Consider the following 15,973-nt stretch of genomic DNA (forward strand, 5'->3'; position numbering starts at 1 on the left):
ATTGCCCGTGGGCCGGGCCGCGCTGTGCCGGAAGCGGTCGGTGTCCTACGGGCCTTATGGCGGCTGGCGGGAGCCTGAGCCGGTCGGAGCGGAAAGCGGCAGCCCGAGCTGAGATTCTGCAGCAGGAGGAGCAGCGGGACCGGCGCAGACAGGTACCGCCCCTTTCCTTCGCTCCGGCTGCGGCTCCGGCTCCGCAGCGCACTGCCCCGCCGCAGCGCGCTCCTGCCTGTCGCTGCCCCCGCTCCGCGCCCCGGGCGGGTCCGCGCGCCCAGCTGCGCCTCGGCCTCCCTCGGGCGGGCGCGGTGACCTGTGTCTTTGCTCCCTGGCTGCCAGGTGTCGCGGATCCTGAAGAAGCTGGCGGGAGAGAGGAGCCCTGAGGAAAGCCTGCTCCTGGGCGAGTGCGAGGACATCGTGCGAGAGCTGGAGCGGCGGCGCAAGAAGCGCGAAGGGCTGCGCAGGAGGCAGGAGGAGGTGGGTGCTCGCCCGTGCGGGGGCTGCGGGGACGGGACGCGACGCGACGCATTCGCCCCTGGTGCGGACCCGCCGATCGCTGCTGTTGTCCAACGACCCGTTAAGCCATGTCACCGCGTCAGACCTTTGTCCTCCCCTGGATCCCTGTCCACGCCCTGCTACTTCAAACTTGGTCCCAGCCTTCAGGACCCTGCACTTCCCTGGGATCGTGTGGAGCTCACTGCCTAGAGCAGAGTCTGTGAGCTGGAGACCTTCTCAGCTGAGAGGATTCAGCTATGGAATGAAATTCCAGAGAAGACTAGTGAATCTGGGGTCTAATCTTTCTCTTTGGTAAAGCTTTTCCACCATAACTAGCATGGTATTTGCAACAAATATATTTTTCTCTAAAAATCAAGCCCTAACAGTGCTTTCTATAACAAGAAAAGAAGACAGAGATTCTGCTAAGGACTTCTATGTTGCTTGCCTAACTATTGACATGTGAGTTTGGATAGTTTAACAGTGAGAGGCAATAAAAAAAACTGGAGGATAGTTTCCATAATCTATAGAATTTGTCTGATAGGGAAACTGTTGGAAAATACAGTGGAGAATTAGCCTTTTGGGTAGGGACATCTAAAGGTGTCATCGTCTAGATTTCTCCTCCATCGTCAACATTTAATAGTTAATGTCAATTATTTTCTGTTCAGAAAAGAAATTGTTCCTGACTGGCTTTGTATGCCAGCTTCCCCTGTCTCTCCCCAGGATGAGACTCTACTGCAGCTTCCAGGGAGACAGGATGAGAAGCAGGGAGTCAAATCGGTATTTATTTTGTTTTGGTTCAGGTTTGGATTCAGTGTGTTTGGGTTCTTTTCTGGTTCAAGCCTCTGAAAAAACAAAAACCTTCGGTTACTGGTTCAGACCAGTTCAAATCAAATCATTTCAATTTTAGAGTAAGTAAATTTAAAAAGTTGAAACTTAAAACTGAAATTATTTTGATTTTTAACCATTTATTTTTTTTAACTTTAACTTTCACATGAATTTTCCTAGTGTTCTTGTGCTGTCAAACACAATTTTTTTTATGAACAATATGTTTGAGCGAACTAAAATACCGTCTAGAATTTTCTCTGTCATGTTGGACCTCTGCAGTGAAAGGATACTTTTGAGGCCTGAAAATGTTCTTTCAACACTCATTTGTGTTGCTTGAACTGTCAGTTAATTCATCTTGGGCATGACATTTTTATGACATTTCCAGTAATTTAATATAACTTCATTCTTAATGAAATGTGAGTCATCTGCAGATGAATCAAGAATTATCCCAGTCCTTTTTTGAGCTTTTCTTCATCCGGATAGCTCTTTGTTTTTGGAGATTTCATGAGCTTTAAGAAGAAGATGCAATTCATCATCCAGTCTTTCCATTTCAGATGTGTCTGACATTGATTCTATGACATTGTTATTTTCTACTTCTGCCTGAAGCATTTCCATTTTCACCCGTGTTTTGGTTGCATTAAATTTTGCCTTGACTTTGTCCTCTTGTGACAGTAGGAATTGATATCTAGGCTAAAAGTATGAACAGGAGAAAAAGGTTACCTTTTCAAGCAGATTTTTTTTCTTATTTTTTCATTGAAGCAAGTAAGGATTCAGTAAAAGGAGAAGAGACTAGAAGAGAGTAAACCAGCAATTTGCATTGAATGATATACTGTACCTTAGAGAGACTGCTCTAACTTCCTTGTCTGCCTTCTGTTCAGGTTTCTGATGAACCAGAGGAATTAAAGAGAAAGGTCACTGAGCTGGCTGCAGTTGTCCGACGTGCCAAACACCTGGTCATCTACACAGGAGCTGGAATCAGTACGGTAGGATTGCATGGGATGAGTGTTTAAGACTCCATAAGTTCTACAGAGTTCTCTTTCTTGGCTAGTGAGTGGATTGCATGAGGGTAGGAAGTGTGTAAGCAAAGCGTTGAGAATCCTAGGATCCTGTATTCAGGCTGAGATCGGCCTGTTAGTTGGGTCTTTACCATGGGTCGGACACTTGCCTGTTTGTGTCTCAGGAAGGCACTTGTTGCTTAGGAGAGGCTGAACCTGCATACAAAGACATTGGTTAGAGCCCTCCTGGGAGAGTGTGAAGAGGCAGCCAAGATCACTGTACAAAGAATGTCTTTTTTGATCCAATCAGTAAGGCCACTCCTTCAGATTTCTCTTCAAGAGCCATTTCTGTCCTATAGCCAATAAGAAATTGGCCAGTTGATGGCTAGGTTGAAGGGCAGATGAGTATAGCAGGCACTTCATAATTTTTAAGCTATAAATATCTATAAAAATGGTCAGCCTCTGTGGTCCCTGCTTGGAGAAGTGGGCATTGAAGTCTGGCACCTCTCCCCTTTGTATGGCACTTGTCACTTTTTTGATTGTGAACTCTTTGAAGTGGGAACCATATTTTCCTATCTTTTTCTATAGCTCCTATCAGAATGGGGCCATGATTCAGACTGAGGTTTCTGGGTGCTACCGTATGAGAGACGTTTATGGTGGAGAATGGCCAGCATAGGCCAGCAAAGATGCCACCAAATATGGAGGAACTAAGGAAAGATTCAGGAATTGAGTTCTTTGTCTATGGGAAATAATGAGAGGGAAGAAGAGACAGAAATGATATCAATTATGCAAGAAAGAGGAGTATACTGGGGCTGTAATTTAAAAATGAGGAAGTTGAATGAGAGGAGTGGATGGACAGAATGTGGCCCTGTGACGATGATGATTCTGGAAGAATTGGCAGAGTGAGGTAAGCAGGGAGTACAAACAAGTGAGGCAGACCTGCATGTGTTTCTGTATGAGAGAGAACTGATGGGTTGGTGGAGAATGTAGGAAATGTGAGTCATATTAACTAACGAGGCTGGACTGGGGGTGTGGGCAGCATTCTCAGCATTTCCTTTCATTTTCCTTTTGTTTCTCCTGTAATGCAGGCAGCATCAATCCCTGACTACAGGGGGCCTAATGGAGTTTGGACATTACTGCAGAAAGGGAGGAGTATCAGGTAAGCAGATGATGTTACCAAGTTTTTTTCCCTTTGGTCTCATGGGATGACAGTCTTTGCAACCTCCCAGGAGTATCTTTCTGGGCTGTACAGCAAAAGATGAAACTGAATATGTGGGATTAATAGCTCCTCTTCTATTTCTTTTCTTTTCCATTTACCAGGGCTACAGATCTGAGTGAGGCGGAGCCCACACTCACCCATATGAGTATTGCCTGCTTACATAAGCACAACCTGGTAAGGTCCTGAGCTCTCACTAGCGCTCAGCTACCTGGTTCTGAAGGGAGAGACTGGAAAATCAACAGAGACTAGTTGCTGGGAAAGTGTTCCATGGGTTACTGAATATAGTCACTGTTACTCAGTGAAGGTAGCAAAATGTCTCTGTGGAAGCAATAGGGTTTGTGCTCCTGTAAAAACCCACCGTCAAATTGATATAGGTCCCACTCTCTGCAGCAGCACCTTCTCTATAGCTGCTTTCCCCCCACAGCTTGTTTATAAACCGGTTAGTGGGGGTGAGTTGAGGGTCTGTTCTAAAAATAGCCCCCAGTGATAATTCCTAGCAGAGCTTTATTTAGCAGTGGGAGCCTTTTAACTTCTGTCATAAGTGTGTGCTGCATGCTATGTCTTCAGTCATTTCTTCCCCCCACGTTGCTTGGTCTCTGCCGACGTTCTGGGGTTGTACTGAGATCAGTCTGTTTGCCTCATTGGTGAGCACTTCCAGTGTTCCCTGCCATGTCAGCTCTGCTTCCTTCCTTCCAAGGTGCAGCATGTGGTATCTCAAAACTGTGATGGGCTCCACCTACGGAGCGGGTTACCCCGAGCTGCAATATCTGAGCTTCATGGAAATATGTACATAGAGGTGAGTAACCAGGGCACAGGATTGCTGTACTGTGGGCTCATGTGGATAGGAGGATGTAGGCTGCTGGCCTGTCTGCTTAATCCAGGAAGGATTAAACTCTACACCCAGAGTCTGTTTGGCCCTTTCTTCAGAGCACCATTTATTGGTTGCAACTGACAATCTTTAGCAACCCTCCAAATGAAATAGTTCAGCATAAATCCTGCAGCTCTTCCTCAGTCCTGCTATAGACCATTTGTCTAGGAATACTCCTGTCACAGGAACTACCCTGCTTCCTGTAGCTCCTCCCTTCAAAGTGAGCTCTTTCAGTCTTATAGGAATCAGGTGCTCATCAAGCAATCACCTGACCCCTTACCAACTGGGTCCTGAATTCCCTACCAGGGACGAACACCTGTTCTTAAAGAAGCTCTGCCTCAAAACAGGATTAGCCGACCCAAGGCCCCTGGCCTTTAAAGGAGCAGACCACCCTGTAACATAACTGCATTTCCTTTCTTCCCTCCTGCACAAGGTCTGCACTTCCTGCACACCCAATAGAGAGTATGTGCGAGTGTTTGATGTGACGGAGCGCACAGCCCTGCACAGACATCATACAGGCAGGATGTGCTATAAGTGTGGGGCACAGCTGAGAGACACAATCGTCCATTTCGGGGAGAAAGGGACCTTGAGGGAGCCTCTGAACTGGGAAGCAGCAACAGAGGCTGCAAGCAAAGCAGATGTGATTCTGTGTCTGGGTTCCAGCTTAAAGGTAACTGTACAAGCTCAGTGAAGATTCTTAGGAGCATTCTCCTTTGGGGATAAACCCTGGTGCTGAGCAGTCTCCTCCCAAACACCCTGGTGGAAGGCCTCGCCCACGACAAGTGATAAATCCTGGTGCCGGGTAGTCTGTCTTTCAACTCCTCCCTCATCCCCTTCCTGGTAATACATTCCACCTGCTCTCACAGATATGATAGATTCCAGCATTCGCATCTGCCTTTGGCTGACAGTCTCTATTTTATGCCAGGTTTTGAAAAAGTATCCACATCTTTGGTGCATGAGCAAACCCCCCCGTCGCCGTCCAAAACTCTACATTGTAAACCTGCAGGTGAGAGACATTAAAAATGGGAAAAGCCTCATGTGAAACAAGTCTGCGCCAACATCCTGCTGTACAGGGGAACCTGGAATTCATATCCACAAAGAGTCTGAGAGCTAGACAGTATGAATCTGAGCAGGGGACAGACTGGGACGTGGGTCCCCTATAGCAATACCAGGCTATTAAGTCTGGATAGGGTGCTGTGTAGGGATCACACGGGTTGCTCATTCAGCCTGTCTGGATTTTTATCTTCACTTCCTTGGCCCCCCCACAGTGGACTCCAAAAGATGATTTGGCTGCCCTGAAACTACATGGGAAATGTGATGATGTTATGAGATTACTGATGGAAGAACTTGGTCTGGAGATCCTATGCTATGACAGGTGAGGAGCCTCAGGCCTGGTGGCTGCCTCATGTTTACTAACAATAATACTTCACATTCATCTGTTTTATAGATAACTCACCCCCCCCTCACTTCTCTCTTACAAGGCAAGTCACTACTCATCCTCATTTTACAGATGGGGAAACTAAGGCATAGGGAGGGGAAGTGGTTTGCTGGCACTGGGATTAGAATGGGAGAGTTCCAAATTCCCAGGCCTGTACTGAGGTTGTACCCTCCTATGCCTGTTTACTACAGAACATTCCTCTGTCTGTTTAGCAATATATTTTTGTGTGTATAATTTAATAGTGATTTTCATCTGGGTAGATATGAACCCAGAAGCCATTGTCTACAGCTCCTGGCAGAGATGGAGCAGTGAGATGTTTCCAGTGATAGAGCAGACCAAAAGCCTGCCTTCCAGGGGAGAGCGCAAGAGGTGATTTAGTCACATTGCCTCTTCTCTGGCCTGAGTGAGTGGTAGCTGCTCAGTGGTTAAAGGCAGGCTGGAGGACTGTAATTTTCAGCCTTGGGTTGTGTTCCTGTGTGTGGTAGTGCTGAATTCCCCAGCAGTGGGAAGGGGAATCTTCCTTACACATCTGTCTTGTTTTGGTAGAACAAAGGATCCCATCTTCTCTCTGGCTATTCCCCTTAGTCCAGATGAAGAAGGTAGCCACAGCCGGAGACCAGTGGCATCACCGTGGAGCCTGGGGGAGACGCAGATGCAAGAGCAGCAGCGAGAACCAGCTTCTCAGCTTAGCCACTCTCTCTCTGGTGGCTGGTTTGGCAGGGGCTGTGCAAAAGGCACCAAGAAGAAAAAAGTAAACTGACTTTATAAATTACCCTCTGCGCACTCTATCTTTATGGAAATACAGCAGCTGCTGTCCTGCAGGCCGGCTTTTCCCTACTGCCCTGGACTCAGCGGGGTTTGCCCTGGACTCTGCACACAGCCTATGCTGCTCTGAACGGGGGTAACTGGACACCGGCAGGAGCTTTATTTTCATGCAGCTGTTTGCTGTCCCCTACAAAGCGGGGCTGGGGCAGTCTGACCCCGACCCCTTCCCGCAGCAGGTCAGCGCTGCTCTGCAGCCCGGTCTGGTTGATGGGGCGGGGTTTACCCGATAACGACTGCCCGGACGCTGGGGGTGTGAGTGGCGGCTGGGCTGCCTTTGGCCGGAGCACGCGGCCTCGCGCTGTGCCGCCCAGGCAGGCAGGAGCCCTAGAGCGCCCGGCCGCGGGCAAGGGGCGGGGCGGGGCGGTGCTGCGGGCCATTAACGCCCCTGGGGCGGGGCTCTGCTGGGGGCGGAGCGAGACAGGCTGGGCCTGGGGCCACGTGACCGCCATGATGGCGGCGCCCTGAGCCTCTCCCCGCCCCGGTCAGGTGACGGGACGGCTCCGGGGCGCGGGGTCCAGACCGGCAGGACGCGCCGCCATGCTGAGGAACGGAGCGGCCGAGGCCTCTCCGAGCCCCGCGGGGGGCAGCGCCGCCGCCCACGGGCCCGTCCGCGTCTGGTGCGACGGATGGTGAGCGAGCCCCGTTACCCGGGAGACGGCGCCGCGGCCCGGGGCTCCCCGCGGCCTGAGGGGCCGCCCCCGTGAGAGGCCGTGGGGAGCGGGGGCTGCTGGGGGCGCCCTGCCGCGGAGAGAGCGGAGCCGGCCTGTCGGGGGCGGCCGGGCCGGGCCGGTGCGCGGCGGCGCTGGGCCGAGGAGCCCGTGTCTGGGGCGTGAGCGGCAGCGGCTGGGGGCAGCGCCGGCTGCACCGGGGGCCCGGCCCATTACGGACCCCTCGAGCCCCCAGGCAGGGCCCGGCTCCCAGCCAGCAGGTCCCGCCGGCCGCCCCGCAGCTGGGCTCCGTCCGGCGGGCCGGGCCGGGCCGGGCTGCGGGCTTTCGGGTTAGCGGCCCGGGCTCCGCAGCGCGGCTCAGTCTCCGAGCGGGCTCTGCTGCTTCCCACCTGTGGCCTCGCCGGGCCCCGCCAGCCAAATGGGTCCTGAGGGAGCCCGGCCTGCTCCCGAGGGACCGGAACGATGCCCGCCGGGCACCTGCCCGGCCGCGCTGCCGGCTCAGCCCGGCGGACATGGTCACTGCCCAGCGGGGCTGGTGAGTCTGGCTGGGCGGCGAGCCAAGGCGCGGGTGAGTGAGCAGGCGGGGCCCTCTGGCAGTGGGGATGGGAGACGTTTGTGTGTTCTGGGGCACTGGGCAGTTGTAGTGGGGTTTGGGGGGGGACGTTGGGCATAGGGGGTTGGGGGGATGTCAGAGGCGGGTGCTGGGCATAGGGGCCTGTGACACAGACCTGCCCCCAAGGGGAAAGATGGTGCTGGCAGTGTAGAGCCAGGCAGGCCAGTGTACATCTGGCGACTGCCAGTTTGTAAACGCTGCCCGATTGGGCAGAGCAGGGCTGCCCCTGCCCTGCCCAATTGCCCTCTGCTGGTCCCTCACTCCAGGGACTGCCTCCCCCCATTCTCCTGTGCCTGCCTCGTTGCCCCCATGGGGGCACACACACGTTTGGCGCCTGGTCCACAAAAGGTTAATCTGGCCCTGGTTGAGGTGGTTATTGTCTGTGGAATGCAATATATGGTCTTCCAGGAGGAAGAGCTATGGTATCAGGTGAGTAGGTGCAGTCTTGCAGTCATCTGAACTCTTGGGGTTGGGCTGTTTTTGCCATTGGGGTGATATCAGGTGAGACCAGGACAACTCTTTTTTTCAGAATCCTGACTCTGAGAGTAGCCCTACCAGGTGCTTGAAAGAGAGGTGCAGGAATCCATGTAGAAGGCAGTTATGAAATAATCTGCCTATAGGCGAAGTTTCTTCCTAATCTATCAGATGATTTATTCCCCAATGCAGGAGAGTTTGTACCATATATGTGTATGAGAGAACATAAAACACTTTATCCTGAGTAATATAACTGGGTGTTCTTGTTACACTCCCTGTCCTGCATCATTCAGAGAGGACTTCGGAACTTAATGGCCTTGACAAGAAGAGTTTATGCAAAGGTTTTGCACACTCACCTGTGTTACTCCTTGAATTTCAGGGGTGGGTTTGTGTGTATTTAATGGCTCCTGTTTTTAAATGGTCAGGTAGAGCATAGGCAGTTGTTAGATACAGCACAAATGCATTCCTGTAAGCAGCAACATGAACGTGTGAGCTGGCTAGAATGCCCTGGCCTCTGCACACCATACTTATCCTTTCTCTTACCTTCCTTGGTTGTGAGGTTTGATCGGTCCTCTGTGCAGCATTCCTCGGTTTGTGGGCTGCTGCATTCTGGAGCCTTCACTTTGAGAATTGCTTTTCCATTTCCCCAGTGCCGGAGAGCTTCAGGAGCCATTTGCCAAGACCTCATTGCACATATGCCTTCTCATGCATCCCAGAGAGGTCTGGCCATAGAATGGAACATGGATGGTCCCAACATTCTTTCTCTTCTGCAGGGAGCTGTTGATGTAGCTTTGTTCTGGAGAATTTTGTTTAGCTTTTTGGCTAGACTTTCAATAAGCTGATTTTATTAATGGCCCTACTCAGGAATGTAGTGCAAACACTTAGAAAGACATGGTCTCTACTTTAAAGAGCTCATTATCTAAAATAACAATTCACCTTCACAGGGGAGGGGAGAGGAATATTATCACAACTTGCACATGTCTTTTAAACATTATAATAATGAATTAATAAATAATTTTGCATTAACTAAACCTGCCTTTCTTTCAACTTGTCTTTGATTATTTGGCTAATTACTTGTAGGGACCATAGAAGCAGTGGATCTGGAGGAGGGATTTGAAAGAGGAGAGAGAAGGGGCCTTGCAGGTGAATTTGGGAAGGTTGTCTCATGAGTGGAGGGGGCAGCACAGAGTTCAAGTGTGGGAGAAGCAGACAAGGCTAGTATCATTGGCAGGTTGGAGGATGGGGGCAGTGACATGGTGAAAAGTGGGCAGAGAGTCATAAAAGGCCTTGCAGGCTATTTATGGTAAATTTGTTTCTCGGCCATTGAAGCATTCCTGGGCAGGGTGGATTGATTTAAATTAAATTTAAATTCTTGACTTTGAATGAACTAGTTAGTCATTGAATCCATTTAGCTGAAGAAATTGTGCAGGTGCAGAAGGAATATCTTTTTAATTACAAGAGGCTACTGCTGTCAAAGCTTGGTTTAGCATGCCAACAAACTGAGGTTCCAGATATTTAGCCAGTGACTTCCAGCAGTTCAGGTTTTTTACATTCTTTAAAACTTGGCCACAAAGATGTACTGCCTAGTATTTTTTGTATTTAATTGAAATTATTTTAATAGATTATAAAAAGATTAGAGAGACAAGGTGGCTGAGGCAATAACTTTTATGGAACCAACTTCTGTTGGTGAGAGACATGAGCTTTCAAGCTGAGACAGAGCTCTTCTTCAAGGCTGGGAAACAGATTAAAACGTTTTATTAGGAAATGTTTAAGCACAAAACAATAAAGCAATAGTCAAGGTTCAAAAAGTACAGTAATACAGCATCCGGGGATGACACGCAGTGGGGGGGGGGAATGGGGGCTGATCGAGGATGAGCTTTGGCCCGTGGGAGGGGCTGGGGGTGTGCGGCTTGAGGGTTGCAGGAGGGTGTGGGGGGGAACGCTATCCAGCGTGGAGGGAGCGTCTCTGGGGGCATTGCCAGGGAAGGCGAGTGAGTCCATGCGTGGGGGTGGAGGTCTGGGGAGTACAGTGGCGTACGGGGGGATATGTGGGTTGGGGGACGCTATCCATGGTGGAGGGGGTCCCTGGGAGGTTGAGGAGGGAGGGTCCCTTGGGGATACTTGTCAGGGAAGGCAAGTGGTCCATGTGTGGGGGTGGAGGTCTGGGGGTACAGTGGCATGCCACCGCGAGGGGGGGTCCCTGGGAGGCATTTGCTAGGGAGGGCGAGTGAGTCCCTGTGTGGGGGTGTGAGTGGAGGTCGGCGGAGAGGCGATAGGAGATACATATGTGGGCATGAGGGCACATTTCAATGCAATGCATAGTAAAGTCGTTGGGGGCAGGGTCCAGCAGGAAAGAGAATATATAGGTCCATGTGGGGTGAAATGACTCTCATTAGTCCAGTGTTCCTTATGGTCGACTGGCAGGTCGGTCCCGTCTTCTTCCGCGGCGAGTGAGTCCATGCGTGGGGGTGGGAATGGGGGCCTGGGGAGGGCAGTGATGGGGTGGGGTGGGCTGCAGTATCCCGCATGGGGCGTGGTGATGTTGGGCTTAGTTACAGAGAGAGACATATATGGGCATGAGGGAGCATTTCAGTGTACAGTGGGGGCATTGGGGGTATGGTTCAGTAAGCAGAATACATAGGTCCGTACGGGGTGAAATGTCTCTCGGTAGTCCGGTGCCTCTCACGGTCGGTTGGCGGGCCGGTCCCGTCTTCTCTCGCGGTGGTCTTCGCGGCGTCTGGAGCTGCGTCCGCCACGACCGCGGCCTCGGGTGGCACGCCCACCGCGGCCTCTGGTGGTGTGCCCCTCGACGAGGCCGCTCGGGTCGGAGGAGTCACTGGGACCGGCTGGTTCCAGGGGGGGCTCTTCGGCCTCCTCCTCCTGGTACTGCCGGTGCCCGGTGATGTGTTCAACATATATGTCCCTCGACCACCTGATGGCGTCTGACACCATGAGGCGTCGCATGAGTTGGGCGTAGCGCCGACCCACACCGCAGGCCCAGAGCACGGGCTCGTTGCGGGGGTCCCAGGCGCCCAGCGCCCCGACGATCAGGGCGTGCACTTGGACCAAGTAGCCCTGCTCGCGTAGGGTGTCGGCCAAGGGTGCGTACTTCTCTTCTTTGTTGGTGCGAGCTGCCAGGGGCAAGCTGGAACAGCTTGTTTAGCAGAAACTTATCACATACTGTAAGGGACCATTCAAGGTGAAGAGACCTATTAACATTCCTCTAGTTGTAGACTCTGGGTTTATGGCTTATTACAGCAATCTATAATTCATTAAGATTCCCGCCCCCCCTCCCATCTATCTTCCACCCCCCCTTCCTTCCTCCTATGACTAGAGCTGAAGAAGAGCTCTCTGTAAGCTCGAAAGCTTCTCTCTCACCAACAGAAATTGGACCAGTAAGAAATGGACCAGCACACTACAACAACACTGCATATAATAAGCTTAGGCATCAGTCAATTTCTATTTTATAAATAAATGTGTATTTAATTTTTAAAATTCTGCTTTAAATGGGAAAGAATCCATTTTTATCTGCCTGGGTGCACACCTGAGCCCTGGCATCAGCCCTCCAGGGCGAATTCCACTGAAGAACAGTGAGTTCTTATAGAAGATGCTCCAGGACTGTCCCTGCTATCTCTATAGCTTAGGTGTTTGTGTATTGTTGGTCTTTGTCTTGTCCAATACTAGGGACTGAATGGAGCTTCTTTGAGGCTTCTGTGCACCACCTGCTCCTATGAAATTCCTTTCAGCTGTGGGACATGATAAAACCCGGGAAGGGTCTAAATCCTCCCTGTCTTGCTTGGATCTTTGGGCACTCAACCTGTTTATAGAAACACCTTCTCTGACCCAAGTGAGGGCGGGAGGGAGGAAATTACTTCTGGGTCTCCTCCCAAGTGTCACCAGGATAACAGGATTCTTCAGTCATGGGGGGAGCAGAGCTGGCTGATGGAATGTAGCCTCTGGTAATATTGGCACTGAGATTTGCCCTTTGGTCAGCCCTGCTCCAAGTTGTGTATCTGGTGGACACACTGGGGGCTCTCTGGACAGCCCTATTCCTCTAACCAATTGTGATGATCCCCTCCCTGCAATTTGGACTGATGTGTGGCTGTGTTACCCTGATTCCTCACTCCTGGGCCACGACTTACTCTGCTTTGCTGCGTGGACCACCCACTCCTGGGTCAGCCCACGCCCAGCCTCCTGTGAGTAATTGGTCCCTGACCTAGTGAAGGAGTGCTTCTGGTCAGCCGCTCATGGGATTGACCCCCAGTCCCAGATGCAACCCTGGGAACTGCCGTTTTACAGGGTTCAGTGCTGTATGCTGCACCCTGCAAGTTCATTTACATTTGTCCGTCAATTTATCAAAGAAATTGATATGCACCAGTTCTGTCACTCTAAGTGCAGTCTCTGTACACACTCAATCCCCATGCACTGTTTTAGATAAAACAAACATAAGTTTATTGACTGCAGCAAGATTTTTAAGTGATCATAAATCAGATTAATATGAATCAAGAGATTAGACCACAATTAACTAAAAGGTAACACACATCCTAAACTAAGCTTAATATTTCAGTAACTTTTCAGTCTGTGATGTTAGCTTACCCACAGCTGGCTGAGATGAATCTTGAAGTCAGGCTCCCCCACCCGTGGGCAGTTGTCAGTGTCCTTGATGTTGCTATGTAGAGGGATTCCAAAGGAGAGCTCCAAAACAAAGATGTCTCTCTCTTTTAATAAGTTTCCTCGATCCCCTGGGTGATCAGCCATGTCCGGCAGTGGGTATAATTTCTTCCACTTAAGCCAAAGTGCTCAAAGGTGCTCAGGCTAGTCCATTGTTCCTGTATGCATGCCTCTGCGAGGCATGGAATCTTAGCTTTGTGTTTGTCTGCATCTATTCAGGCCATGTGAGACACACCTTTGGGGATATTACATGGCAGAGTTTCATATCTGTACATCTGTGACATTGCAGGAAACCTGCTACCATAACAAAAATGTTCAGTACGCCATGAGCATTCCAGAAACACCTTACACGACACACTTTGCATTAGACCATATGCTGTTACACTGTAAGGGTGAACATGAATGATGCACAAATCTCACTATAAAGGTGTATGTGGGGTACAGCCTGTCACACCAATTCATTGCAGAGTGACTGGTCTGGGTTAGCTGCATTATAGCCTCTACCAGAGGTACAACTGCTTGGAGACTTTAACCCTTTGAATTTTCTTTGTGGGGGAGGAGTGAGTGGAAGAGGGTCTCTGACTGAACTGCAGAGGGAGGGTCAAAGCCCATTTTTCTGCAGCTGAGCGCTCTTAATTGTATTCTAGGCCTAACACAGACCTTTGTTTTCTAGCTATGATATGGTGCACTTTGGGCACTCGAATCAGCTGCGCCAGGCTCGGGCCATGGGAGACTATCTCATTGTGGGAGTCCACACGGATGGTAAGATGCTTTCTCAGTCCTTCATCTGCTGCTAGAGCCACCCGACAAAATCCGCACTGAGGATGGTGAGCCTGATGTGCAGCAAATTTCCAGTTATAGCTTGTCTAACAGCAACAGAGCCATCAAAGGAGGGGGTATCTCTGGTTAGGGATCGGAGTCAGATGACATTCTACTTACCTTTTGTTTACTGGTAGGTAATGTATGTAAAACGTGGGAGATACCGTAAGTGTCCTGCTCTCTTTGGCACAGGTGAGGCCTCAGCTGGAGTGCTGTGTCCAGTTCTGGATGCCAGGCTTTAGGAATGATGTGGACAGATGGTGGTTGTTCTCCTCTGGACTCTCTCAATGATAAAAGCTTTAGAAAACCTAGCCTCTGAGGAAAGGTTAAACCAGAGTGTGTTTAGTCTTGAGAAAAGATGATTGAAGGGGGATCCAACAACAGTCTTCAAATATTTTAAGGGCTGTGATAAATTGTTCTCTGTGTCTGCTGACGGTAGGACAAGAAGTAATGGACTTAATCTGCCGCAAGAGAGAGTTAGGTTAATGTTAGGCGAAACTAACTACAAGGATAGTTAAGCTCTGGAAGAGGCTTCCAAGGGAGGTTGTGGAATTGCCATCACTGGAGGATTTTAAGAACAGGGTGGACAAACATCTGTCAGGGATGGCCTAGGTTTACTTGGTCCTGCCACAATGCAGGGGTCTGCACTTGTTGACTTCTTGAAGTCTCTTCCACCCCTACATTTCGATGATTCTGTGAAAGATTTCAGAGTCCAGAGCATATTTGACTGTTTCTCGGGTCTGGCTTATATTAGAAAATTTGCATTAGTGCAGCTTATAATAATACCTCTCTCTTATGTAGCACGTTTCATCCTTAGATCTCGAAGCACTTTATAGAGGAGGGCAGTATCATTACCCCCACTTCACAGATAGGGAAACTGAGGCACAGAAAGGGGAAGGGACTTGCCCAAGGTTGTCATGAGGCTACTGACAGAGCAGGAATAGAACCTAGGTCTCCTGAGTCCCAGTGTTGTGATCTATCCATTAGGTCATACTGCTCCCTTTAAACTCGTGGATGACAGAAGGGTCCCAGAAGACCAGAGATGTGCTAATGTAGTGCCCATCTTTAAAAAGGGCAAAAAGGAGCAGCCAGGAAACTGTAGACCAGTCAGACTGACCTCAATACCTGGGAAGTTACTAGAGCAATGTATAATACATTCAGTTTGTGACTACCTGAAGATGAAGGGGTGATCACTAGCAGCCAGCATGGGTTTACCAAAAACAATTCCTGCCAAGAACAGCCTGATTTCCTTTGACAGGGTAACTGATTTGGGGAGAATGTTGCTGATATATATGTGGATTTCAGCAAGGCTTTTGACACAGTCTCGCATGACATTCTGATATATAAGCTGGAGAAATGCGGGCTCAACAGAACTACCATTAAGTGTTTACATAATTGGTTAAACAACAGCAAACAAAGAGTGACTATTAATGGAAGGATGTTGGATTGGAGGGAGGTTTCAAGTGGGTTTCCCCAGGGATCAGTTCTGGGTCCAGTGTTGTTTAACATCTTTATTAATGACCTGGATGTAGATATAGAGAGCATACCGATCAAGGTTGCAGATGAGCCCAAGGGCTGGGGATTGTCAACACTTTGGAGGATAGAGCTAAAATTCAGAGGGATCTTGATAAATTGGAGAACTGAGCTATAGACCACAAAATTAAATTCAACAAAGACATGGGTAAGGTGGATAGGAAGCTGGCTAGATCATTGGGCTCAATGGGTAGTGATCAATGGCTCGATGTCCAGTTGGCAGCCGGTAACAAGCAGAGTGGCCCAGGGGTCGGTCCTGGGGCCGGTTTTGTTCAGCATCCTCATTAATGATCTGGAGGATGGGGTGGATTGCACCCTCAGCAAGTTTGCAGGTGACACTGAACTGGGGGGAGTGGTAGATACGCTTGAGGGCAAAGATAGGATACAGAGTGACCTAGATAACTTAGAGGATGGGGCCAAAAGAAATCTGATGAGGTTCAACAAGGACAAGTGCAGAGTCCTGCACTTAGGATGGAAGAATCCCATGCACAGCTACAGACTGGGGACCGACAGGCTAGGCAGCAGTTCTGCAGAAA

General features: G+C 50.1%; 2 protein-coding genes across 2 annotated transcripts in view; both read left to right on the top strand.

Moving 5' to 3' along the window:
* On the top strand, positions 1–7,201 carry SIRT7 (sirtuin 7). The gene is made up of 10 exons (XM_067547136.1): positions 1–152; positions 334–471; positions 2,193–2,297; positions 3,398–3,468; positions 3,630–3,702; positions 4,226–4,324; positions 4,830–5,066; positions 5,322–5,402; positions 5,665–5,771; positions 6,381–7,201. Exons 1-10 carry the CDS (start codon positions 57–59, stop codon positions 6,592–6,594), a joined length of 1,221 nt encoding a protein of 406 aa, XP_067403237.1. The 5' UTR covers positions 1–56; the 3' UTR covers positions 6,595–7,201.
* Positions 7,175–15,973, top strand: part of PCYT2 (phosphate cytidylyltransferase 2, ethanolamine) — a 22,229-nt gene continuing 13,430 nt past the window's right edge. Inside the window, exons 1-2 of the mRNA XM_067547137.1 lie at positions 7,175–7,288; positions 13,759–13,847. Of these exons, the coding sequence (XP_067403238.1) occupies positions 7,197–7,288; positions 13,759–13,847 (181 nt within the window). The 5' untranslated portion in view covers positions 7,175–7,196. The remainder of the gene's footprint in view (positions 7,289–13,758; positions 13,848–15,973) is intronic.

This window comes from Emydura macquarii, unplaced genomic scaffold, assembly GCF_026122565.2.
Source record: "Emydura macquarii macquarii isolate MOO-44397 ecotype Brisbane River unplaced genomic scaffold, CSIRO-AGI_Emac_v2 contig_1230, whole genome shotgun sequence".
Classification (NCBI taxonomy): Eukaryota; Metazoa; Chordata; order Testudines; family Chelidae; genus Emydura; species Emydura macquarii.

Bases quoted from the DNA above. Each gene is read 5' to 3' on its own strand.
- SIRT7 (XM_067547136.1), top strand. From the start codon at position 57: ATGGCGGCTGGCGGGAGCCTGAGCCGGTCGGAGCGGAAAGCGGCAGCC. The intron at 153-333 runs GTACCGCCCCTT...CCTGGCTGCCAG, and splicing joins AGCGGGACCGGCGCAGACAG to GTGTCGCGGATCCTGAAGAA. The intron at 5,403-5,664 runs GTGAGAGACATT...GCCCCCCCACAG, and splicing joins TCTACATTGTAAACCTGCAG to TGGACTCCAAAAGATGATTT.